The 26,078-nt window shown below is 37.2% G+C and overlaps 1 protein-coding gene across 3 annotated transcripts in view; it reads left to right on the forward strand.

Annotated features, from left to right (window-relative positions):
• The window catches only part of Fbxw7 (F-box and WD repeat domain containing 7), a 145,637-nt gene that overhangs the window by 94,785 nt on the left and 24,774 nt on the right, over nucleotides 1-26,078 (forward strand). The window contains exon 1 of one of the 3 annotated variants that reach the window (XM_059265555.1): nucleotides 23,792-24,058. The exons of the other annotated variants lie outside the window; for them this stretch is intronic. Coding sequence (XP_059121538.1) covers nucleotides 23,792-24,058 — 267 coding nt within the window. Of the gene's footprint in view, nucleotides 1-23,791; nucleotides 24,059-26,078 lie in introns of those variants that run through there. 3 annotated transcript variants of the gene reach the window in all.

The following is a 26,078-nucleotide window of genomic DNA, read 5'->3' on the forward strand; positions in this document are numbered from 1 at the left end:
GGTGACAGGTGGGTATGAGTGTGGGAAAGGACTCGTGGGTCCGTTTCTGTTATTCATTTGTGTTTGTTTCTTGAGACAGTCTTACTGTGCAGTTCAGGTTGGCCTGGAACTAGAGATTCTCCTGCCTCAGCCTTCTTAGTACCAGGATTATATACCACCATGCTTGATTTTAAAGAGCCCAATGTGTAGTCTAGGTAGTGCTCTTCTGGATGTTTTCTTTTGAGCCTTTAGTCCTTAAATGACTTAAATGCAAGTTAAATACTGTAATCCAGGATGTTTCTCCAGTCAGTAGATAAGGGAATGGAGACTTAACCAAGAGAACTCCCCCAGTTTTTGTGGTGAATGGCAGAGCTGGTGTTTAGTCTTGGAACTCTGATCCTACAGGTACCCGCTATCCTCACTACCATCCTTTGTGGGCTACACAGGCTTTTTCCTTACAAACTTGACACTTTCGACTACTGTGATAGTTAGGTTTGGAAGGTAAGTCTGGGAACATATTACTGTTAAAATTTATTTCTGAGGAGAAGCATTTAAAGTTTCAAAGCATTGACCAACAAGTACATTTTTGCAGCGAAGTCCATTTATAATGTTAAAATGTCTTCTGTAATCACCTTTGAGATTTTTAATTTAAGTCACACATTATGAAACAGTTTTACTCACTGAAAATCTTGAAATGTTCGTGTCTCTTGCTAGTTTGTTCTTTGCCTCCTTGTTAGCCAGGGATTGTACCTAGTGGCTGTGTTCAGCTGGCAGCCATGGAGACAGGTCTCCCTCCCACTAGTGTGGTGTCCTTCCTGTCCACGGCCGCAGTCAGTGCATGGACAAGGACGGCAGTGACACAGCACCTCTTCACAAACAGTTTTTGGGTTCAGATTTTTTTCTTAATCATTGTGCCAATAGTAGAGTCAAGCTGTATTCAAATTTTTGATGTTCTTTCAGACATAACTTAATAGGTTGTTCTGTATGCAAAGACTCATTAGTTTAGGCTGTATGTCATTTTAATCATGTTCTACTAGTGGACTTTGGACCACCCAGTTAGAATTTTTCTGCAAAGGTCTGCCAGAATTATTAAGCAGTTGTACTGTTTTTTGTTTTAGGAAGAACGCCTCTAATTATCCCTTTTGTAGTAAAATCTTCATGTGTATAGAGATTTTGCATGCTCCTAAAGAGTATGCCACAATCATGATAGCCTTTCTTAGTAAAGCAAATGTGTTATGTACTACCATTCTGAATTTAGAAAGATAATATCTCCCCAAATTATCTGAATTGGATAGCTTATGTAGTGACATTTTATTTTCCTCTAATATTTAATATCTCTTACTTCTCAAAAGTAGGACATGCTTATTATATGCCAAAGACTTTTCTTTACTTCCTAAATTGTTAGTAATTTTACTGCTCAGAAACAACCAAAACAATAGTTTTAAATATTTAATTATTTTTAAACCAAATTGACAGTTGTACTTTTCTTACTGTGTTGCTAGTGTTTTTCTAAGTTCTGGAACGTGTCTCATCTGCCACATGAATGTGCCATAAGTGTGCTAAGTACACGACACTTGTACAATTGTTAATTTAAATTGTGACATGGTTTGGCCACACACACACACACACACACACACACACACACACACACACAATATTTAATCATATCATTATGCACAGATTTGTAGATGTAGAATTATTTGGTAAAGGAGAATTAACTTTATTCCATTCTTAGTGGCTAGTGATAAGTCACTTTCCAGAAAATTGTACCAATTATAAAAATACCACAGGGGCTTTCTAACATTATTAAAATACAAAGATAATCCCAAGCCTATTTATTCTTACTGAAACATGTTATGGACATTTACCTAGGTAATATCTGTCCTGGAATTTCCACTAAGTACATATCATTATTTCCTTATGAAGAAAATGTGAAAATAAATACAAAATTATTTGTTCACAGTGGTCATTTTCTTTAATGTGGAAAAGGACATTCGCCATAGACTTGCCACCTGTATTATTTCCAACTGTAAGGATTTTCTACTCTTCTCATACCTTTTAAACTATGTTCTATGTTTTTGTACAAATAGATTGCCCACATGTGATTTTTAAAAATGTATTTCTGATTCAATGTCTTCTTTTTATTACTGGTCTTCTGATAGATGCCTTGGTTTTTATGTCACATTATACTCTTACACTTCTGGATTTTAGTGAGGTATTTTTACAGTATTAATGGCAGCCTCTCCCAAAGTGTACTGCTATTAATAATCTCTGCTCCAGAGTCCTTCTCATGCTCGCAGCAGCAGCTGCCAGAGATACTTGCCTGTTTCTTGTACAGTGTTACTTAGGTCGAACATTTTTGTCATAGCTTTGCCAATTAGCCACTTTCTAGGCTTACCTTGCTTTCCCTCACTTCTCAATTCCATTCTTGCCATGATTAACTTTCATTCCTCATAGCTTTTAGCAAGTCTTCTCATCTAGGATACCTTGATAGGCAAATCAGATTTCACTCAACATCTGTTTCTAGGAACCTTCAGCTGAATACATAGATAGGTGTGGATAGCTCTTTAACAGAGAGATAGGGAAACCTTTAAACACACATCAGCCTCTTGTGTTATCTGTGGGTCTGCATCTCCAGGATCTTCGAAGACCTCCCAGTGGAGCCTGCCCGGATGGTTAATCCCTCCTCCAGGCACTGGCCTCTGCCTTGGTGGTCCTCATCCATCCCGTCAGCCTACTGCACCTGCTGGGGTTCCTTTGCCCTTGACATGATTTGGGAGTCTCAGTGGTGCTGTGTGACTGCTTTGTAGAAACTTTGGTGGCTTCAATTAGGCTGTCAACTCTTAGACTACAGAGGCTGACTCCAGTACTTTTTATGTGGCAAGTGACAATGCAGGGGAAAGTTAGATTAAATATTTGTATGACTGGTTTGTTGAAATAGCTGTTAAAGTTGAAAATTCCTTCTAAGAGTTTTTGTGCTGTTAGAGCATAGCATGTTTTTGTTTACATGTTTTAAATGACTGTGCAGCTGTGATTTTGAATATTTCATTTTCTAAATTTAACCAAACTCAGATACAGTCTGACACTTAATTTTAAAAGTAATTACTACTTACCAATTTCGAAAGTGAAGGAAACAAAATACATAGTGTAGTCATCTAGGAGTACTTTTGAGAGTCATTTAGGAGGCACAAGGACTTGAGAGTGTCAGAAAAGGCTAAAAGAGAAAAAAACGCCTAATACTTAGAAGAGGAAGATGAATGTTGTGGGAGCTGATCTGGAGAGTGCTTTAGAGTGAGGAGTAGAGACATTGTTTTCCAAGTGACCCTCTGCACACAGCTCCACTGGAATGTCAGAAGGGTTGACATTTGTAGGTCCTCTATGTCCTCTTAAGGCCACCAGTTGGTTACCATGTAACACTATGCAATTTAAAATCCTGTCATTCTGTTTATTCCTGAGAATAAACATGCCTTGTGTATAGACATGAGTAAACAAAGTAGAACTCAAGGTTTCCTGGAGAGTCTGTACTCTCTGTAACATGCAAGGCACTGGCTATAAATAGAAACTCCTATACAGGGTTATGCAAAAACAAAAACATACAATCCTTTAAGCATCTTGCATCTGTGGTAAAACCTCAAGCCATTGTAATACAAGAGGAAAAAAATGCCTAAATAGGCCTCTGTACAAAGAGGGGCCCTCAACAGTTACGAAGACTTGAGAATAGTTTCGCTTCAAGCATGGTGTTTGCTAAGCAGCTGGCCAGCCAGGGAACAGGCCTGTTGCTCATGCCTGCGTCTTGTTTCCTCACATTAATCCTGCTGCTGCAGGTTATCCACTGGCAGAGAGTGCCTGGACCAAGTTGAGAGCGAGCTTTTCTCTAGCCTTTGCAGTAAACTGGACTAGAGAGAAAAATGCTGTGCTCTTAGGGAGCTTAGATTCTAGTTTAAGGAGGCCAGAAATGCTCGTGGAGATGCTCATGTTCTGATGACAGTTTAATGAGGTAATGGAAGTGTCTAATTGGGTATGCAGATGAGACACCACTCCAAGTATTTCTATCAAATACTTAAGATAACCTCATGAAGTAGGTTGAATTATATCATTCCTATTTACATGTGTGAGAGATCTGAGGCATAGGAAGGTTGAATAACTTGTCTTACATCTAGGAGTTATGTAGTTCTCAAGCAGGTGGTCAGTCGCCAGGGTAACAACCACTGCTATTCATGAGAACTTACTCATTAGTCAACCTTTTCACTGGATGCTGGGGTTTCCATTATACTGCTGCTAGTTAATCACTTTTACCTTCCCATTGGTTTGATATTAATGCTCACCAAAAGATACTGAGTACATGGAACAGAGTTGAGAACTTTGAATGAACCTGTATATAAAACAGGTCATCCTTTATATTCTTCACATAGAATGTTCATAGTTATGTAATTATGACACTGCTTTCTAGACATTTTTGTCATTGGATTTTACTAACATTGGGTTTTGCTTCCATTGTTAAATCTAAGCATAAAGCAAATTAAATTAGCACATGATAGCAAATCTACAACCACACTGAGGAAACACTGAATCATTTCTTGTCACCCATAGCAAGCTGTACAAATGGTTAGTAGCCTTAGTATCAAAAGGCAGGGCTACTTACATTTGTAACTTACACTTTAAGAAACAAATTGACTAGTAAGACTTGTAGAGTGAGCAGCAGATGAAAAATATACTAAAAATAAACTTGGAAGGAAGTTCCTGGCAAAGTAAATACTTTGAATTAAATCTACACAGTCCCTTGCCTGTACACCAGAAATCCAACAAGCCCTGGAAACTAAGATTTAAAAGACTTAACTTAAAGCTCACACGTGATGGCCTCCTTTAATACTTACCTGAATGATTATTTATTTTGCTGCAGAAATACTAATGTAATATGCTAGGAATTTTTGTAATATGTAATATATGTACCATATTACTTTTCTAAAATCCAGAATGTACATATAAGAATTTAGTTGTTTTCAGAATTAAAGAGCTAAGTCTGTAGAATTGTAAGATTTATAGCTATCATTTACATTTAAAATGGAATGCACTTGGAAATGTCAGGGTTATCCAAGCTTTATCTTAAGTTCATGTACAGATACATGTGTATATTTAAAGCATGCATTACATAGATAAATAACCTAAATTTTATTAACCTAGTTATAGGTAGGTCATTGTAATATAATGATAGTTTGGAGTTTAAGTATCACTTTTCATCAGTGATTAATATACATTAAATCATGGGAAAGAACCCCATCACATTTGAAGGTCTGTGTACATTAAAATAAGATCAGCTAATTTAGCTTTAACCTTCCATTACAGATTTCTGTTCTTTGTGTATTTTGCTAGCATTGTAAAGATGGATAAGACAGAGCAGCTTCCCATAAGGAGACCACTGATGCCTTCCTGTCTTGAGAGATGTATCTCCTGTTCTCATCCTGTAGTCATATGTCAAAAACCCAGAATAACAAGCTGGACATGATGTACATGCCTATAATGCCAGCACTTGGAAGACTAAGAATGGAAGATGTATGTACTCAGGTCAACCTGGGCAGCATAGTGGGACCCTGTCTCAAAACAAGAACAAAACCCATAGGTACATGATTTCATTCATTCATCAAATAGGTATTAAATAGACCAGACATTGTTGTAGTTAAGAGTGCATTTGTATTTGGATTGTGCCAAAATACAATATGCCAGCAGATTCTTTTATTTTTATTTTTATTTTATGCGTATTGGTATTTTGCCTGTGTGTATGTCTGTGTGAGGGTGTCACATCACTTAGAGCTGGATTATAGACATTTGTGAGCTGTCATGTGGGAGCTGGGAATTGAACCTGGGTGATCTGGAAGAGCAGTCAGTGCTCTTAACCACCGAGCCATCTCTCCAGCACCCAGACTATTTTATAATGCACTTAAAAGTATTTATTTGAGAGCGAGAAGGAGAAGGGGGGAGGGAGGGAGAGAGGGGGAGAGAGAGAGAGAGAGAGAGAGAGAGAGAGAGAGAGAGAGAGAGAGAGAGAGAGAGAGAGGGAGGGAGAGAGAGAGGGAGAGAGGGAGGAGAGAGGAGAGAGAGAGAACATGCATGCAGTTCTCCACAGAGTCCAGAGGTATTGGATCTCCTGGAATTAGAGTTACAGGCTGTTGTGAGCCAACTAATAATGAGTGCTTAAACCCAAACTCAGGTCTTCTACCAGAGCAGTACACATTCTTTAATGAGTGCTGAACCCCAGACTCGGGTCTTCTACAAGAGCAGTACACATTCTTAACTGCTAAGCCATTTCCCAGCCCTCTTTTTTATACACTTTTATTTTAAAATTAGTTGCAATAATTTGTGTTTAAGTTTTTTTTGTAAGTATACACTTATAAGTTTACACACATACATGGATATTCACACTTTACCCAAAGAGTATACATTATTTCATCTTAATTGTATTTTTATAACAAGACTTTTGTTTGAGAGTCTTTAATGTCCTGTCAACCACATCCCAGTGACTTGCTTATGAATTATTCCTGGGCCAGAATTGAGTTTTTTGCCCTCCCTCTCTCTTATTTTCCTTGAAAAGTTAATTGTCTCTAACACATAAATCAGTTAAATAATAATAGAAATAATCTAAGAGTTTCTGAAATGTGTTATAAAATTTTCTGCCAGTAGCAGTCCTCTACCTGAGATAAATATAAACCTAAAGAAACCCAAGACAGAAAAGGTTAAATACTGACCACCAAAACACATGGACAGTTAACATGCTTGTCGTAGGTTATTTTATGATATCTTCATATGATGATATTGAGATCTGTTTTGAGAAGAAAAAAAATACAGTAATACTGAATAAAGCCATTGTCTTAAATTTCTCCTTTACTGTTCTTGAATGTGGAAATTGAAGTTTGTTATGCCTATGCTTATTTACACTTGTGTGGGGGTGATTCATATGCAATAGTTCACTTGTAAGCAATTTATAGCTTTTCAGTCATCCACAGAAGTCTTTACCAGTTTAGATTTTTTAAATGTCATTGTTACTACTGCTGTGAACACGTAGAGGCAGTATTGCACTGTTTTTGTGAATCTTGTCTGAATTTGGGGATTTTTAAACTGCTGCAGTTACAGACTTGTTCTTGGATGAATGGTAACTGGATGTCTCACTTTTCATGCACAGTTGGTCCTGCTCTGTTAGGTTGAATTCAGGTTCTCATGTGCATTATGCAAAGCTCTTGTTTTGCAAAAACTCATATCCTTAATTTGTATTTGAAGTCAAGGAATGTGTTGTTAATTAAAAGAATAAAATGCATTTGTAGTTAGTAAAATATGAGTAAATTAATTCATGAAAATAGGCATACTACTAAAATCAGTGCAATTTGCTCTTAATTGTTTTATAAGAGCCTTTCAAGAATGTGAGGAAAATTTTTGTGAGCTTGTCAAGCAAACAAAACTTAGATTAATATATAATCTTACTTTAAGATTCTGTAATTGGTATGTACTATTTTTCAATATTAAAACTAAGATCATTACACACTTTGTTACAAATTTTTATAGTTTTTTTTTTTCCTGTCTCTCACTAAGAGAAAACTGAGCCATTTGTATTTCCATCTATTAATTTGGTTTTTTTCAACGCTTCCTGTGATCTGAGGACTGCTTTCCACATTTGGAAACAACAGCGAAAAAAGCAAACCCAGTCTTCACTATTGGTTCATGTCAGAATAGTAGAGAGCTTAAGTCTGTGGATGATGGCGCTGTCCAGACCTGGGTATGCACCCTTACTGTATTGTTTACTAAGTAAGCCTTAGTAAGTAAATACTTGCAAGTAAGCCTATGTAAATGGAGACAGTAAGTACCTACATCATAGGGTTGCTGTAATGGCCAAACAAAAGAATCCACAGGAAGTGTGGCTGTGTAACAAGAGCTCACTGTCCTCAAGCCCATGGGGCTAAAGAGTATGATCAATTCACAATATCAATATATCTTACTTCTTCTGATTTTTAGAGTAAGTATTTTGAATATTTTTCAAATTGTGAAAGAAAATGCATAGCGTCAATTTTGAATAGTCAATTTTTTTAGTTTGCTGAGTGACTGGTAATCACTGCCTATAGAAAGTTAATGTGATTTGGTTCTACCTTCATTATGTAGATTCATTCAGTGTGACTACCCTGTATAAAAATTAACCCCATTATGTCTATATCAATGGGAAAATGATACATGACATCTTTGTATTTTGTTTGGTGTTGACTTAAAATGCCATTAAATGGAATTTTTACAAGTGCTATATAAGACTTGAAAACAGTTTATTGATTCATGTATTCTGTTACTTCCTTCAATGTCTCTAGTCAGTTCTTTCCATTATGATTTTAAGTTATGAGACCTTTTCCCTTCCTAAAGCCCCTCAAGTTCAGCAATTAAGAAATGGAACACACTTGTTGGCATCTTTGAAGATGATCTGATTAAAGTGGTGCTCATTACTGTGCAGGCAGAGACTCAGAAGCACTTGGAGAACTGAGCTTCAGATATTAGCAAATGTACCTAAACATTTAGACTTTTCTTTACTACACTGTGCTTTCTTCATTCTTGTGTATTTTAGTCCTGTAGGAGCCATGCTTTAACGTGCTTACATGTATGAACACACACCACACACACACACACATTATTCTGGTCTGCACCCCTGTTTAATAGCTTATCAGCTATGTTCCTGCTGCAACTGCTTCCCAGAGGGGAAGTGTTGCTCTGCTGTTTTCGTATTAGCTTTGTTATCATGCGGTATTTCTCAGCTGCTCCCACTCATTACCATACAGCTGGTGTGTAGAGAGGAGAAGGAAGCAGGCAGAAGTTGTACTGGCTACAAGAATAAGAAGCTCTTTTGCAGATGGGGTGCTGGCAGATGGGGCATGTGTTTGAGCAGGTTTTACTAATGACAGAGTGTGTTAAAAATCCTTCTGAGAAAGTCCAAGGTCACTGTCATGAATTTAGAGCTTTCCAGGTTGTTCAGCTTTGAATAGAACAGACCTTTTTAGAGTCTTAATTAATACAAAAGGTAATAAGTGGCAAGCCCCAACTCCAAAAACATCTGAAGAGCTTTTTCTTTATTTTAGTATGTTTTATCTTTCTCTAACATGATCCAGAAGCATTGATCCTATCAGTTAGTGTCTCTTACCAGTTTGTGCTGTTATAATTTTAAATATATTAAATTTCAAGCTATATGCAAAATATATGCTTTGAAAAATACAATAGCACTCAGTTTTGCTATACAATGTTAAAATAGTAGAAGATGAAAATGGCAGAAGAATTAGAAATGTGAGTGTATGTGTGGTGTTGGGTATGCTGAAGATCAGGGTATGTACTGTAAAGTTAGAAACGGTATGAAGAGAGGCGTGTCTTGTTAAACTGTCCTGTGCTTATTTCTCATACTCATAAAGCCACATGAGATCAAATTGAAATGACTGTCAGTACTTACTTTAAAACTCTCAGCCAGGCTAGCTCAATGAAACTCTGTAAACAGTGTGGACTGGGACCCATGGATCTGAGGAGCTCCTGGCTGGCACTCTGGTGGTGTTGACACATGTGTGAACTCAAAGTAACATGTGCTGCTGTGTTTCATTTTGTGAAGTGGTCCTATCAGAACACATGGATACCTGTTGTGGAATACAGTCCTCCAAGCATCATATGAAGCCATTTCCAACACAGTATACAGCTGGTCGGTGTTCCTTCATAGAAGGAGGAGGTGGGGAGGGTCGTTAGACTCACCTCTGAGATTCTAACTGTTCCCTCCTACACACACTCAACTCCAACTGTTTGTAATTCTGCTCCAGCGGCAGGTGGGCTCCCAAGGTGCAATAATATATAGAGTGTGGAAGATTCACAGAAGGAGGAGATGCCATGCTGGGGTGAGACATTTAGGTGATGTGATTGTGTTGGGGTCTCCCGGGCCTCCGAAAGTCAGCCCAATAAACTCATTAGTTCACTAAAACAAACAAACAAAAAAAAAAAAACTCTCAGCCAGATGAGGTAGCACACATCTGTAATGTCAGGACTTGGGAGGCTGAGGCAGTTTGGTGCTGCTCAGTGTTACATAACGAGTGCCGGATTAGCCACGGTTGTGTACCAGGACTATGAGGAAAACAACAACAGAAAAATGCTTCAGCAGCTTCTTACTCCTTTGCTCCCCTCTGCCCCCCCCCCCATTTGTGTTTTGTTTGTTTGATTCAAGACAGGGTTTCTCTGTGTGTAGCTTTGGCTGCTCTAGAACTTACTCTGTAGACCCTGCCAGCTTTGAACTCACAGAGATCCACCTGCTTCTGCCTCTTGAGTGCCAGGATTAAAGGCATTGGCCACCACTGCCCAGCTTGGCTCCTTTATATTAACTCTAGTTTTTTATATATTCTATCTCAGTGGAAGATTATTAAAAAGAACAGCTGAAGTAAAATACAGCTAGGAAAGTATATGTAAAATGTATAGTATCCACTTTAATTTTAATGTAAATAAAACTCTTATTTTGTTAACGGAGATTAAAATATATAAATGCACATTGCATACAAAATATAGATAGTTAATTTGGGGTTTGAAGTTATAACATGTTTGTTTATAAACTTTCATGCTTTTATTATTATTTTTGATTGGTAATTAGAGGCACAAATTCTGTTAATGCCTATAAATAAATAAAACTACCTGAGATTTGCAGAAATATTATACATTGATAAACATTGTTAAAGTATGTTCCCTTTATAGTGAAAGTTTATATTCAGTGAGGCAATTTTAAAGGTATGAGAAGTCTCAAACCATTCCATTACATTTCCATTATGTATCAAATTGTATTTCTGAGACACACATTTCCCTAGGGAGAAAATACATAAATATACAAAATTATAAATAATATGTAATAGAATAAACTAAATAGCTAACATTTTAAAATTATTTCTGTAGGTCTGTTTATCTGGTAGAGTATATCTTACATTGCCAATAATCTCTTATGAGTATTATTTGTTGATACACTACAGAAGCATCAAAGTGGAAATGGTCACTGCTGTCATGAAGCCTATAGTCTTATGGGGAAGACAAACAGGGTAGTCACACTGTAACAAGGTTCTGGCTTCACTGTAATTGAGAGCTTTAGAATGAGGAGATGATAGGAAGAAATTAGGAGAAACCTCTGTGCAAGTGGCTTACACTATTTCCTCTTCAATCCAGACCTTCTGAGCTTCAGAGCCAGTTGGTACATGGTGCATCCTAGTTTGAATATCTCAGAGACATGCTCCTTCTCTCCTGTCCTCCAAAAAACAGAAACAATCAAACAGCAAAACAACAAATCAAACAACAAAAACAATCCTTGCTTTGTCATTTGTTGTCTTCTAGCTGGTCAAGCCAAAAAAAAAAAAAAAAAATGCGATCTTTGACATATCCTTTTCCTTTGTTTCTGTCACCTGTCACCAATATGTACTGCCAGTTTTGTGTCCAAACACCTCAACTGTTGGTCCTTGTGCATCTGTTACTATCCCACTAGTTCACGCTGCCATTGCCTGTTGCCTGTCCAGTGAGAAATCCTTCACGGGGTGTGCCCATACCCTCTTTGAGTCAATTCACCTGCTTTCTACTTTGCATTTGGAATGATTTTCCAGGAAAGGTTATCTGATGACGTCTTCCTTGACTGATACTCAGTATTAACTTTTCATTGCTTTCATGTAAAGAAGAAATTCTTCAGAAAGTTTTGTATAACCCAGTCTTTTCTTACTTTTTACCCTTATTCTGCGCCACTAGCCATACAGGGTCGTGTCGTCCTGTCCTGCACCCGCCGTGATCCAGCTGAGTTCAGAGACTAGCCATCCCTGAACCTCTAGACTAGAACAGACCTTAGCATTAACTAACTAATTAGTCTTGTAACATTCTGCAGCACACAACACAGTTTTAGAGCCTCTCTTTTTGCTTTATTGTCTTTATTTCCCTCCTGCAGTACAATCCCAAGCCATGAAGTTGAACTCATACTTAGCTAACACAAAGTAGACAACAAAATGAGTACTATATTGAATGAAGGAGTGTCATTGGAAATTAAAATAGCCATATAAATCTACTTGTCAAAATCCTGCAGCCTAGCAGGATGAAGGTAGAGACAGGATAATGAAGTATTGAATAAATTTACAGAGACACACATTTACTAACAATGATGTTTGCTGTAAGGAAGGGACAACTGTACCTGGGTCAAATTGACATCTATTAAATATGGATTGGCTCTTAGAAAAAGAATGTATGTGATAAAAATCAGGAAACAGTGCCAGAGCCAGGTGTGATGATGCCCAGTACTGGAGGTGGGCAGGGACAAGTAGAAGGATCATGAGTTCCATGCCAACCCGGGCTACATAGCATGCTGCAATTCAGCCTAGGTTGCATAGTGAAGTCTTGGAAGTGGCTAGGTGCAGGGGAGGAGGGCACTGAGCACAAAGAGATAGATAGCCACATTAGGTACTACGCTTGTACTTGAATACTCTGTGAGTCCATGGAGAAAACCTGTGAATCTGTATGTGCTACTTATAAGTAGAACTATATTGTTAGATTGTTAATGAAACTGAAAATATTTAGTATCAGATGAAAGCTATGATCTCCTTCAAGTGTATTTGGCTGGAGGAGTCAACAAATAGCACTTAAAGTGATTTCTTCGATTATGTGGTAGGGATTTTCACTTCTGTCAGTTACTCATGGGGTTCAGATCATCGTAGTAAGGAGGGAAAATCTCTGACTCTTTTGAAAAGATATTTCACTGGAGATGTTTCAGTGTATTCTGGTCCCTATTAGCTTTCGTTATTTCCTTAGAAAATAAAGCATAGGACCATGAAGAAATGAAGGTAGGACATAAAAGTTCCTAAAGGGCCTGGAGAAACAGCTCAGCAGTTAGGAGCACTTGCTGCTCTTGGAGAGGACCTAGGTTCAGTTTTCAGCATCCTCATCTGGTGGCTCACAACCACCTGTAACTCCAGTGCTAGGGGATCTGACACCTTCTAGCACCACAGACACTTACACATACATGGGGAACATACAGATGAGCAGGTATGTACTCACACATGTATATATATAACGTAAAAATAAATATTTTAATTTTTTAAAAGTGAGAAGAGTACATAGTGTTAAGGTTGGATACACTGGATCACGTTGAAGGGGAGGTGACCCCTGTTTGTTTCATGTGTTGTGAGTAGTGTTCTTAGACTTTCTTCCTCTGCCCACTGATGACTGCCTTGTCTTAATATATCTAATGCCAAAGATAAAGGAACTTGTTTTTAGCAAGGGGACATTAGCAGTTGTGTATCAATTCTTGGTCTTGCAAATTCATATGTGCAGTGTGTCAGTGTACACATGTAGCTACCTGGTACCTGGTTTGTCTCTTCTATGTCTACCATAGCTTTAGTGCAGATTTCATCTACATGTGACATGTTTGCATGCTGACACTGCTCAGAAAACATCCTAGAATATCTGAACTACCAGTATTTCTTACCTTAATTTCGAGAATCCCATTTCATTCTGTCATTAGAGACCAAGATCTGCCTGTGTTCTACTGCCGTATTTTTCTGGCCTTGGGGAAGTGAGTTAAACTCTGGGCTTCTTTCTTCATAAAAAGTCGGGTTGGTGTCATGGCACCTTTGTCATAAGGATGTTGCCCAGTTGTCGTGAGCCAGTGAACAAAACCACTGGGAAGAGGCCTCACTTGGTGTGTTCTCTTCCAGGGTTCATCCTCCTCCTAGAAGGACATCTTCGGGTAAAGTAGTTGCTTATAGCCTCTTTGATTGTGGCCACTGAAGGAACACTCAGTCATTTTAATACCTAGTGACTTTTCCTTGTATTGTTTTGGTGTCAAATGTTATCATGTGTATTTCCTAGAAATAGTTATCTCTTCATCTTTTTAGCTGTATGTGTTGTTATATGAATTGAGGAATGTATTTCATGAATTATACTCATCTGTCTTTTTTTTTTTAAATTGACCTATCTACCCTTCCTTGTGAATTAGGAAGTATTCTAGGATAGAGACTACTATATTATGCTCAGCTTTACATCTTTTTTTTTTTTTAATTTTTGGCTAATGTCTAGATTTTGCTAACCTTGGCTCAATCCCTCTCAAATGTGGTAGATTTAGATTTTTTTTTTTTAAAGCTTAACCCTTATTTCACTTTTCACCTTCTCCTTCATTGTTTAAAAATAGGAAACCATTATATCATTCAGAATGTGTTTGGCTAAAATTGATTGTATTGCAGTAGGGTTTGGGGTCAGAAAATCACTGTGTAAATTAATCCCAGTAATCTCCTTTTTCTGTGCTACCTATGTATGAACAAATGTAGTGATTTCACAAAATTAAAGTTTTGGGATGAATAGATTGGTGGAGGTAAATTATAGCTTGGCCTGGCAAAAACCTGTTCATTGTAATTGTTAAATAAAAGCCAGATAAGTAAAAATGTTTTAGAAAGTAACATTTAATTTTAATCTTTGCTGTTGGTGTGATTGTGTTGCTGATTAGATCTTCACTTATTGTCTCTTGAAATATCTTTAAGATGTTTCAATATGCTATTTTGTTTCTCTAGTATAATTTTTAAAGGAGAGGCTTAACATAAAGAAATTATTTATCTGTGAGTGTACATCTTTATCTCAAGAACTAACAAATGCCATAATTTTAAGATTTTGATCAAGTTTAACATCTTTTTGCTAGTCTTAAGTTTGTATTCTAACTATATTCCTGATACGGTTATTTTTCCCGTAAAATGTATGCATATGTTGACTTGTAAACGTAAATTTTTAAAAGATTAAAATTCACTTTTCAAAAGCACTGTGAAACCACATTGTAGGGTTGCTAGCTGTTTGCCATGTCCAGGGCCAGAATGGATCTCAGTTTATCCCAGCATCTGCTCATCCATCCTTCCATTTCACACCTTCATTTGACTAGTGGAAAACTCAAGATACCATTCCACAAAAAAAGAACCTTTTGAAGTTAGATATCAGGTATGACAACCATTTAAAGTCAATTTTTAGACATTCAAGGTCTTCAAGTACTTATTAGTATACATCTTTAGATCATGTGCTAATTTTTAAGTGAATAAACAGAATGAATTTATAAATAAAAGATTATGTCAAACTCTACTAATGGCCCATCTATTTCCAGCAATATGCTTTTGTATTCAAATTGTCTTTGGAATCTCCTACACAGGTAGGGGATCATGTAAGCATTATGCTACTCATAATTCTTGCAATTTGTTAAATTATACACGCAGTAACTGCTTCAAATGTAAATTGATGTTTTTGATATGAATATTTAGCACCTTCCTTTCTTTCTAAACATAGTGGGGTGATCACTGGTTTCTTTCCTGCTCACTTGACAGTACATCAAACGCTTGAATACTTGGAAGAGCAAGTAAGCTACATTAAAAGATCACTCTGATGTACTTTTCATAAAGCAAAAAACTGGTGGTGTTTTGTTTATTAGCCTGCAACCAATGTAGAATTCAGTGTTACCAAGTAAGTGGGGCATGCTTGTATTCACAGGCATTGATTCATGGTTAGAGTTTTTAAAATTTGCTTAACAGACCATCTAAGGCTACAGAGTGAGACTCTGTCCCCAAAAAAAGAAATTGATTAAAACTGTCTGTTGTTATTTTGAATTCTAGAAAATTACTGAGTTGTTGAGAAGAAATGCCTGTTTCTAAAAGTTCAGTGTTTGAATCTGACTTTATGTATCTACCCACCGAATGTTGGCAACTGAACGAAATTGCCAAAGTCAGAGAGTCAACCATAGCAAGTCATAGAGTTGCAAAGCAGATCTATGACTGCTTGTTGCCAGGCTGTATCTGTGGTTAACAGCAACTCAAGTTGAAGGTCTTCTTTAACTTGGGGGTTCTGTGATTATTCTCTGTGTTCCTTTATGGTCACAGAGAATAGTTTATGATGAAATGTCCTTTCAGCTCCAATAACTAAAGTAAGTACATCTTTTATTGTAGTGGACATTTGTTAAACAAATACTGGCAGATACAATAATATTTTGTATTTGTATTCATTGGTTATTTGAATCCAGTTGCTCTCTAAAATAGTAAATTATCAAATGTAGAAATCAAATGAGAACAGAAAGCAGGAAAGCAGTGAGGTAGGGCTATAATGTTGTAGATCCTTGGTTCTCACAGAACTGGATCAGTAGGTGTGAAGAACCTCGAATGGTGCTTTACAAGTGGTACATAGTAGCTAGGGATTGGGGGATCACCTGCTCCTAGTTCTTTTCTTGGTCCTAGTTTAGTGGACTTTGAATTAGGTGCTATATTTGAGAGCTGGTTTGAGGTGGTAATTATAATATGGAGCAGTTGAAAAGAAGTGAAATACTATTAGACTTTTCACCATGTCTCTGTGTGGATGTGTGTTTATGTTCAAGTGGGCATGTGCATGTGAAGTGGAGGCCAGAAGTCAACATTGGGTGTAGTCCTTTACAGCTCTGCACCTTCATTTTTGAGACAGTCTCTTACTGAGTCTGATGCTAATTTTTGGCTAGGTGCTCTGGGCAGCACCTCCAGTGATCTTTTTGTCTCTGCTCTTCTCTCCCAACGCTGAGTTACAGATAGGTGCAGTCTCACCTTGCCTGGCTTTTATGTAGGTGCCGATGATCCAAACTGAGGTCCTGTGCTTACATGGCAGAGACCTTATTGTATACCTTATTTCAAAAGGTAATGATCACTTTGTGAGTGACTTACAACTTTACATTGATGAGAATACACTACACAAGAGTATGGGCAGGCATTATACAGGAATGTTGTGTTAAATCATTCCCATGTAGAAGTCCTTTAGTGACTTCACATTGCCTTTCAAACTCTTGATAGTGGTCTGTATGATCCTTCATGTTCTGACCTGTGTTTACCTCTCTGACTTCGTCATTCACCATTGCTTCAGCTTAAACAGATGGCCATATCCTCTCTGAACAACCTGAACCTGGGCTCAACCCTATCACTTTAACTGAAAAGTTGTCTCCTAGGTGCGACCATTCCAAATTACCCTATCCTTGTAAGTGCTCACTTGTTTCATAGCACTGTGCTCTTGTCTTAGAGCTGATATGAACTTCTTGTGTTCGTTTTTTTAGTATTTTTGTCTCCTTCCTCCCACAGAACATGCACACTACATCCAAGTAATGTGCTTATATACACATAAGAGGTGCTCAAAGAGCATGCTTGTTTCTTTATTGACAGGCAAGGAAAGAAGGAGAAGGCCTACAGAGCCACTTAGATGGCCGCCACCATTAACATTTTTATGTTTAGGTTTTTCTTCCCTCCTCCTTAAGGGGCGATTGTTGAACTTCAAAGTAGCCCTTCCCCAGTTTGGTGTTTGATAAACAGTAGTGACGTATGTATTTTAGAAAGAAACTTTTGAGTCTAGGGGCATAGGAGGCCCAAGTATAGGAGAAAGGGCTGATGGTAGAACAGTATGGGAAAAATTCCAAACTATCCATTTTTGAATAGTAAGGGTCCTCTTAGTGGGAATCAATGAGTCATATCTCTCTGCCTCCCTGAAGTGTATTGAGGATATAGCATTTTACTAATGGTTAAGAAATCTCTCTGCACTGTTCTTCCACTACACTGTATTCAAGAACACAACGTGCTTGTGAGTGTCTGTTGAAACAGAAAGACCTCTTATTAGTCAGTATTTCCAACCAAAATGAAAAATGCAGTCTTCATGCCTACTTATACATTCCTGTAAGTTCTCCTTGTACAGAAAGGCATGCAGGCCTCTTAAATGAATTAGGTAGATGGCTAATAAATTAAAGAACGTTGTAACTTTAACGTTAGGTAACTGAGTTAGTAGATGGGGTAGTGCATGGGTTACCCTGTAATGAACCCTTTAATGTAGTATTTTTGTTTGTCTTTAGTAGCATTTTACATATATATTGAGACAGGGTATTTCTCTCAAGTATTATTTCTTAGTTGATAGATTGTTGTTGTTGTTGTTGTTTTTGTTTTTCCAGACAGAATTTCTCTGTGTAGTTTTGTTGCCTGTCCTGGATCTTACTCTGTAGCCCAGGCTGGCCTCGAACTCACAGAGATCCGCCTGGCTCTGCCTCCCGAGTACTGGGATTAAAGGCGTGCACCACCACTGCCCGGCTAGTTGATAGATTTTTAAACCTAACTTTTCTTCTCAGTTTCTGTCACCTTTTCCTGAATTGACACTTTCCTCAGATTTCCTACTTATAATAGAAGCATTGTTATAAGGACCAGAGTGATTGTTCTGTTGAGCTGAGTAAGATTAGTTTGTCGTTTGCATTTATAATTATTATCTAAATAACAGAGCACTTTTTTCTTTAGCAGCGTCTGATTTTGTGCTCAGCTTGACCTACCACCTATGTAATGGGAATTAGAAATGTTGAGCTCTGGAGCCAGAGCTAAGTCCTGTTTAACCTAAGTAAGACACTCAGTTCTTACCCTTTTCACCTGTTAATGGCAGTTACCATTTGTAGGATATTCATTACATGTTGGACTTTCACAGAGTCCTCACAGTGACTGTGGGGTATGTGAGTAATACCATTACTAACTGAGCTCATGAAGGCCAAGTGACTGAGGGCACACTGGTGTTTAAGTAAGGGTTCCTCTGATTCTGCATCTCACGTTCATCCTCACACAAAGGAAATCTAGATTAGATGGCTTCCAGGTCCATTCCATAGCATATGGATGACTACTGCTACTCAACTTTTTTGTTGGTTCAATAGATAACACTACTTTTACTTCTTAGCTTTTAGCTTTTTTTTAATGACCCAAACTTTGTTGTGACTAACTCCAGAATTTTAAACACCTTGAAATGAATATAAGATTGGTATTCACACATAAGATTTCAGATACATGAAAACTTTTCTCATATACATTTGGACATCCAATAAATCTGGAAGTGGATAGAGAAAATAGGAGAGTAAATTAGACTATAAGCCTTACATTAAAGGGAAATTAACTTTATCATTTCATTCTTTCCTGTGTGTTAGTTTATTATTTTGTTTTTCTTAAAGTCAACCTCTTTTTGTATTTTTTCCATGACATTTTCCTTACTTTACTGAAAATACTACTATAAGAATAGGTTTACAATAACAATTTAAGGGGAAATACCTAATAATATACAGATTTAAGATACTGGTAATATGCTGTAGATCTGAAGTATGAATGAGATGGAGAAACTCAGTACTTCTTAGGTAAATCGGAGCTACCACAAGGATGGCTTGCATGCGCTGGTGCCGGGTTAGGGCACAGGCATAAACTAGAATGTGAAGGATGTTGCCCTCATACTAAGTCCCCAACAGTTCTACAGAAATATAAATTCTAGAAAAATAAATAAAACTTCTATCTTTATTATTTTCTTCTGTGACTATGCTAAATGGAACTCTTAACTTTCATCTGTGTGTAAGTTCTGGATGTGTGAACATTTATGCATTTAGTTGTATATACACACATGTGTTGTAATCTCTGCATTAACATTGTAATTGATTGTGTCCATTATCAGAGGCTGGTTCTTTGTAAAGAGGATACTAAATAGCTTGAACTTTAAGAAAATTAAAAAAAAAAAAGAAAAAAAGAAAATATTACTTTTACAGTTATACTTAAATAAAACTTTTAAAATTGAGCTTTATGTTCATTTACAGTTTGATTTACTATGGTCACAACTTTCATATGTTATTATAAAACTTCATTGTGTACGTTTCTTAGTTTTATTTTAAGTTATGGATTATGCTGTTTAATGTTGGTGATTTTTTTAGTAACACATTAATATTATAGTGTTGGTTTAGTTGGAAAGTAGTCTCAAAATCTAGATTTTAGTATTTTTAGAACTAATTTTATTGTGGGTTCTAAGAGCTGTGTGTGTGTTTCCTTGTCCTTTCTTAATTTACTATACATTAGAAGAAAATGTCTTAAATCATATACTGTCCTGTGCTTGACACGTTTTCTAATGAACGTAGGAAATGCCTTACTAGTCTGTGCCCTCGCCTACTGCAGTACACATGCAGATGCTGGGAGTCTTTCAATATGAACTTACATCCCAGAAAGTTAATGGTGATGAGTTGGTAACATTTCAAAACGTTTGTTACAGCCTCAACATGCTTGGCATTCCTTTCTTTGATGTAGAAAATGTGAACTGTCTGTAATCTAAATTCTGTGCTCAGGGAAAGACAGCTAACTGTGGTAGGTAGTTTCCTATTCCTTCCCAGAGTAGTGTTGTCATGATAACAGAATCACTGGCATCAAAGTACAAATACATCCTTTTACTATTATGAGGTAGAAATGTATTTCTAAATGTTAGCAAAGTAACGAAGAAATTATGCTCATGGTACAAACAACTGATATACTGTAAATACTATATAGGTATAATATAGGTATAATAGGTATTAAGAAACGTACTTTATGTATATATACATACATATGTGTCTCTGTCTTTACTTAATTATGCTATGGTTGCTACTGCTTGCTTGTATGGCCAATTGTTTAAAGCTGTTATTTGATACATAAAGTTTTTCTGAATGTCCTACAAATAAACTTGAGTGAGATATGAACCTTCAAGGAGTAATTAGTAGAGATGAAGGTGTACAAAAATAATGCCAGAGTGCTGTGACAGAAGCAATACCAAGACTCGTTAGTAGTGATGTGGAGCAGCAGAAGAGCTGTGTATTGTGAGGGGGTCATGAGCTTGAAGGTCAAGGCAGAGGACTCGGACCCATTCTTTCTTTTGTTGACACGGTGTGTGCAGACTCCACTTGTACCGTCCGCGGAAGACTGTTTATTCTTTCTCACTATACATAGATTGTGTTTGGTTTTGTCTCTAACCATCACCTAGTTTAACGAACTCAATGATTCCAACCATTTGCTGAGAAGGAGCCTGTTCACTTAGACTAGCTGTGTGAGTTATCTCCCGTAGGCTTGGGCTCTGGGACAGAACATGTGTCTTTATGCTGTTTATTTCTGGAGTTACTGCTGGCATCCATTTATATACATCCAACTCAAAAGTTGTTCACCTTGCTAATAGATTTTAAGTAATGCTTATAGGTTGTTAGCACAAGGGATGTTTCTAAAGAATGGAAAACATATTGCCTAGCTGAAATTACATGAAAATTTACTTTATTGTAATGAATATCTATTTAATGTGATATTCTAAAATTTTATACAACGCCTCTCAGTATTTACTTAGTTGTAGTAACTTACTAGCTAATCTATTTGATGTTACAGTATAAGGCTTAAAATGCAAAATAAGCTGAGTTACATAGACCATAAACTAAAATTCTGATGTTTCGGTCTACCCAGGTATAATATTGGTAGAAACAAGGACCTTATAAAAATGTATTACTAAAACATGAATATGATTAATGCTTGAGACCATCAGTATTTAAGCTAAGACAGCCAGAAATCAGACTGTGTGGTTGATTTCCTTTACAGTGTTCATGAGTAGATGGATTCTGGTGAAAGACACAGCATGGTTTTCACTGAAAGGACTTCAAAGGACGCTGGAAAATTTTTACTTTGTTACTTTGAAATCTGATTAGAAAATTGGTGAACTAGTTTTGCTTGGCCAATTAAATTAGCATTGTAGATTAAGTATTGGGAGAATTGTTTAAATACTTGGTAAATTGAGGTCATCATTAGTGATTTCTTTCACAAAGGAATAAGTTAACAGAATTCTTTCCCAAGTGAGAACCTTGGAAGGAATGGGGAAGTATAGACTTCCCAATGTATTGTTTCAATAAACATTTATGAGCAAGTTTTCTTGTAACTCCATGGCAGCTGTGTAACTGTGAGAGCATTCCTTTGACTATATAGAAGACTCAACAGCAACATTTTGAGATAGTATTCCATTTTACTAGTGAAAGTTCATCTCTGTTCTTAACTCAGTACTTGGAAAAGGTTAATTCGGTTGGAGGTAGGCCACAGTTTGAGCTGACACAGAAGGGTACCCAGCCTCTCCTACCCCTGGTTCACCAAGTTTACCCAAGACAAGATGGTTGACCCTAACAGTTCTACAGGAGATTCCAGCTAGTTAATATTCTTCAGTAGCCTGAAACAAACAAGGAAGTCCTATTTGCTGTTTTGGTTTTTTTTCCTAAATCATGAGGCAACTAGTTAGTTAATAAGGGTCTGTGTATCTTCCTAGTTATTGGATTCCTCCCCCTCCTCAAATTAAGAGATTTTAAAAGAACGTCCCTTTGAAGAGAATGGATTGATTGCTAGGAAAACTAACTTTTGCTAAGTATTTGTGTACATATTGTGTCTGATGGGGGAATAATGTAAGAACTAGGTAAATGTTTGAGAAGATAATAGTAGAACATAATTTCTAGGAAAGAATCTAAAATGTGCATCTCCATAAAATTTACATTATCTTATTTTCATTCGAAAGTAAACGGATTTACATCGAATGTCTTAGTTATAATAGTAAGCATTTTTCAAGTTGATATTTCATACAATATTCTATCACCATGCAGAGCTGTTAGACAATGCATAACTAGTGAGTTTGTTTGTTTGTTTGTTTGTTTGTTTGTTTGTTTTTGGAAAAAGAAACTGTCCAAGTACTTTCAATAACTGTAGGCACATAGCTTACCTGTAATAAAGAACATTAGTGGGGAGGGGAGGAGTTAATTAGCTGGGCACTTGATAACAGACTCTTCTTACCCAAGGAGCCTTATCACCGCCTCCAAGGGCAGTTGTGTAGCAGGTTGCAAGATGCATACCTAAATTCATACAATAATCATTCTAAGAAAAATGTTGCCTTTAGGCAAAATTAGTTTCTTTATTATTACATAAAATTCCCTTTTAATGCTAAGCGATGTGCATTGTCAAAGTCGCGTTTGAGATACAAGTCCACTACCTCCTGTTGACCCAGGTTGGACAAATGTCAGGAGGTTCCCCAGTGAGCAGGGAGAATACAGCTTTTGCTCACTTTGGAGAAAGTAGCCTTCAGACAAACGCTCTGCATTAGGTAGAATTGGCTTATCTTCCGAGATCAGATGAGATCGGGCGCGTTCAGGGTGGTATGGCCGTAGATGAATTGGCTTATCTCTAGCGATAATCCTCATGGTTCCCCAGAATCACTGGTAGTTATCTTGAAAACTATATTTTAAAAGAATGTAATGGTAAAGCATAAAAAAATTTTTTTTCATTAAATCTTAATATAAGAGGCATACCAGCTGAAATATATCTTACATAATTTCTGGGTGGTTTTTTTTTTGTTGTTGTTGTTTAAAAAACAAACAAAAAACCTATGTGCTTCAAACTGGTTTACTTTATTGACAGTTCCCCCAAGAATATTTAATTTCTCCCTTTGGAATTGCCCGGTCCGTATTGCCCAAGCTAGGTGAAGAGCCTGATCAGCCTCTGCCAAGACTGGCCGGTGGGATGACAGTTAATGAAATAGCCTGCTTTGCCTTGGGGGCGGGGGTACCCAAATACATTTCATTTTCAAAATGTTTCTGGAAGGACTTATTTGTGGTAACGCTGAGTGCTATTTAAAACTCGTCAAAAATGTGGGTTTTACAAAACACAAAAATAATCTGAAAGTTTGGAAGGGGAGAGGGGCTGTGATGTGGGGGCGGTCTCTGCTGCCCACGTCCGCCCTCTGTTCAGCGCGTTGTGTGCTTACGGGCTCCCTGGAGCAGATCACCATATAATTGATGTGCAGTCTGCATTGCTGAACCCTGGACTGCACCATTCTGTGTTCAAGGGAAGATGTAATCTGATCCCTCTGCTGCTGAGGGAGGAATCTGTTCAGTCAAGGCTTTGACAGGGCACAGTCTCCTCCAATAATCTTGTGGGTTCTCGCTCATTATTCCCTGAGTTCTCCTCAGTGGAGCTGCATGCGTGTGTGCGTCCCGAGCAGCGTTCTGGTTCTGAGCTGCGTCTGCTGGTGCTGGGGAGTTTTGCTGCCGGTTCCGCTGCCTAATCTTCCTCTTCTGGCGTGCCTGAGCATGTCCACGTTAGAATCTGTGACATACCTACCTGAAAAGGGGTTATATTGTCAGAGACTGCCAAGCAGCCGGACACACGGGGGCACAGAATCCCTGAAGGGGAAAAATACAGAAAATATGGGTTTCTACGGCACATTAAAAATGATTTTTTACAAAGTAAGTAATCTGTTTTCTTCCTGTTCTGTGTGGTTGTGTGTGTGTGCCTGCCTGAGAAGGAAAATCTGTATCATCAGAGATGGCTGCAGTATCCTCTAATTTTGGTGGGTGGCTGGATGTCTGGTATTCTGTTTTATTTCATGAATGTTGTAAGCAGCTAGGGAACGACGGCGTGAGCTGGGGGAAGCTTTAAAATGAAATGTATATTTCCATCTGAGAATTTTTCACTGAGAACGTATCCAGACTTGAGAAATGTGGCTCCGTTAAATGCTGACCTGGAAATACTCAGCCTCACTTGGCTTTTCGTGAACCTTTCCGTTCAGTTTCCCTGTACCATAGACATACATATGTGTTCACTAGTTAACTCTTAAAGTGTAGTCACTGAAATGTGTGGGGTTCGTATTTGAAGAGATTGTACTACTTGTGGTACCTTAAAAAATTACCCAATTAATTTGTGGTTGTAAAGTCAGTATTGTCAGTTAACAGTACAATATTTAAAAGACTTCATAGTCATTCAAAGGGTGCTTTGTTTTATAAAATAATTTAAACATAAAACCCCCTTCTCGGTGATTTCCTTGATATGTGTTTTAAGTATTTTTTATTCATTGAAAGAGTCTAAGGTGGAAATAAAGTTTGCTTTTAGTGGCAGATGGCATTTGTACCAGTGTATTTACAAGACATTCTGGGAAGTTCTGAGAGCCAGCATTACTGACTTAATTCAGATGAGTATCAGAGATTCTCATAATGATCGTGAAAGACATCTGTGAAAGTTACCAAGTTCTGTGCTGACTGACCTTCCTGATGGATTCATTCGTGTACATGTACATATCTGTGTGTCTGCGAATTATACACGTGGAAGCACATGGCTACCTATGTATTACAGCTTTTATATTACTTATGTCCGGTTTTCAATACAGTTACTTACAAAGAGAAAGAAACAGTATATTTTGGAGAGAATTGTCTTTAAAATGACATGAGTATAGAAACTCCAGAGGGGAAAACGCAGACCAATTCCATTTTCCCCAGTAGGCATTTCATGAACTAAGGTATACATTGTGCATAAGCATCTTGAACCTTCGCAGCTAAAAACCATCCAGTGTTGACTGGAAGACTTTGTGCATGATGATTAGAGTCCTTGTTATCCCATCTCAGAGTTCGAGTCTTTTAGATTCTTTTTAGTATTTACAGTGTGTACACTGTGTTCCATGTGTTCCTATGTGAAGCAATAGGTAGGAAAATGAGGCTGCTGTAAAATGGGGGTTCCACTTTACTATAAAAATAAAGATGGCATCTCCCCATAACATGCAATAATACAGTAGCTAGTGAGTACATGCAAATCCAAGAGAGGCTGTTGAAATAGAAAAAGTTGAACCTTAACAGATCTTATTTTCTAGTTTGGAAATAAACATATACTCAGATGACCTACATTAATTGATAGTGAAATACAAAAAATAAATTTCAATATTAACATTAACAGAATGCAGTTTTGAAAGTATTGATAGCATAACATCGCATAGTGAGAAACCTTTAGGATGTATGTGTTCGACATGTCTTATATACATATATCTTAGTCATAGTTCACTCTCTTAAAATCCTTCCGTTGTTTCAAGACTATTTTGTCCTGATTATGGGCTGTATGCTCTGCATGTAGCAGCTGATGGCTTCTCCTACAGCTTTATTGTAGAAGATGCAGATTCTCTGCTGTTAGGGTTTACTCTTTTGAACTGTCTCTGTTGTCCATGCTAATTACTTTGTTCTTTATTATAATCACTAGTCAAGATTAGCTTATATACATTGCTCTCTACCTTTTTATAATGATATGAATGTTTAAAATGCAGTTATCCATATTTTTGCTTGTGAAATTTTTAATTTAGTTTTTGAGCTTAAAATAATTTTAAAGAAAAATGAAGATTAGTAAGAATGGCATGTTAAATATGGTTCTTTTCTGTGTGTGCTAATAAAATTTTTCTCATTATTAAACTGAAAATATAAAAAGTATATAATTCTCTAAGGATATGAT

The sequence above is a fragment of the Peromyscus eremicus genome, chromosome 6 (genome assembly GCF_949786415.1).
Source record: "Peromyscus eremicus chromosome 6, PerEre_H2_v1, whole genome shotgun sequence".
NCBI classification, from domain to species: Eukaryota; Metazoa; Chordata; class Mammalia; order Rodentia; family Cricetidae; genus Peromyscus; species Peromyscus eremicus.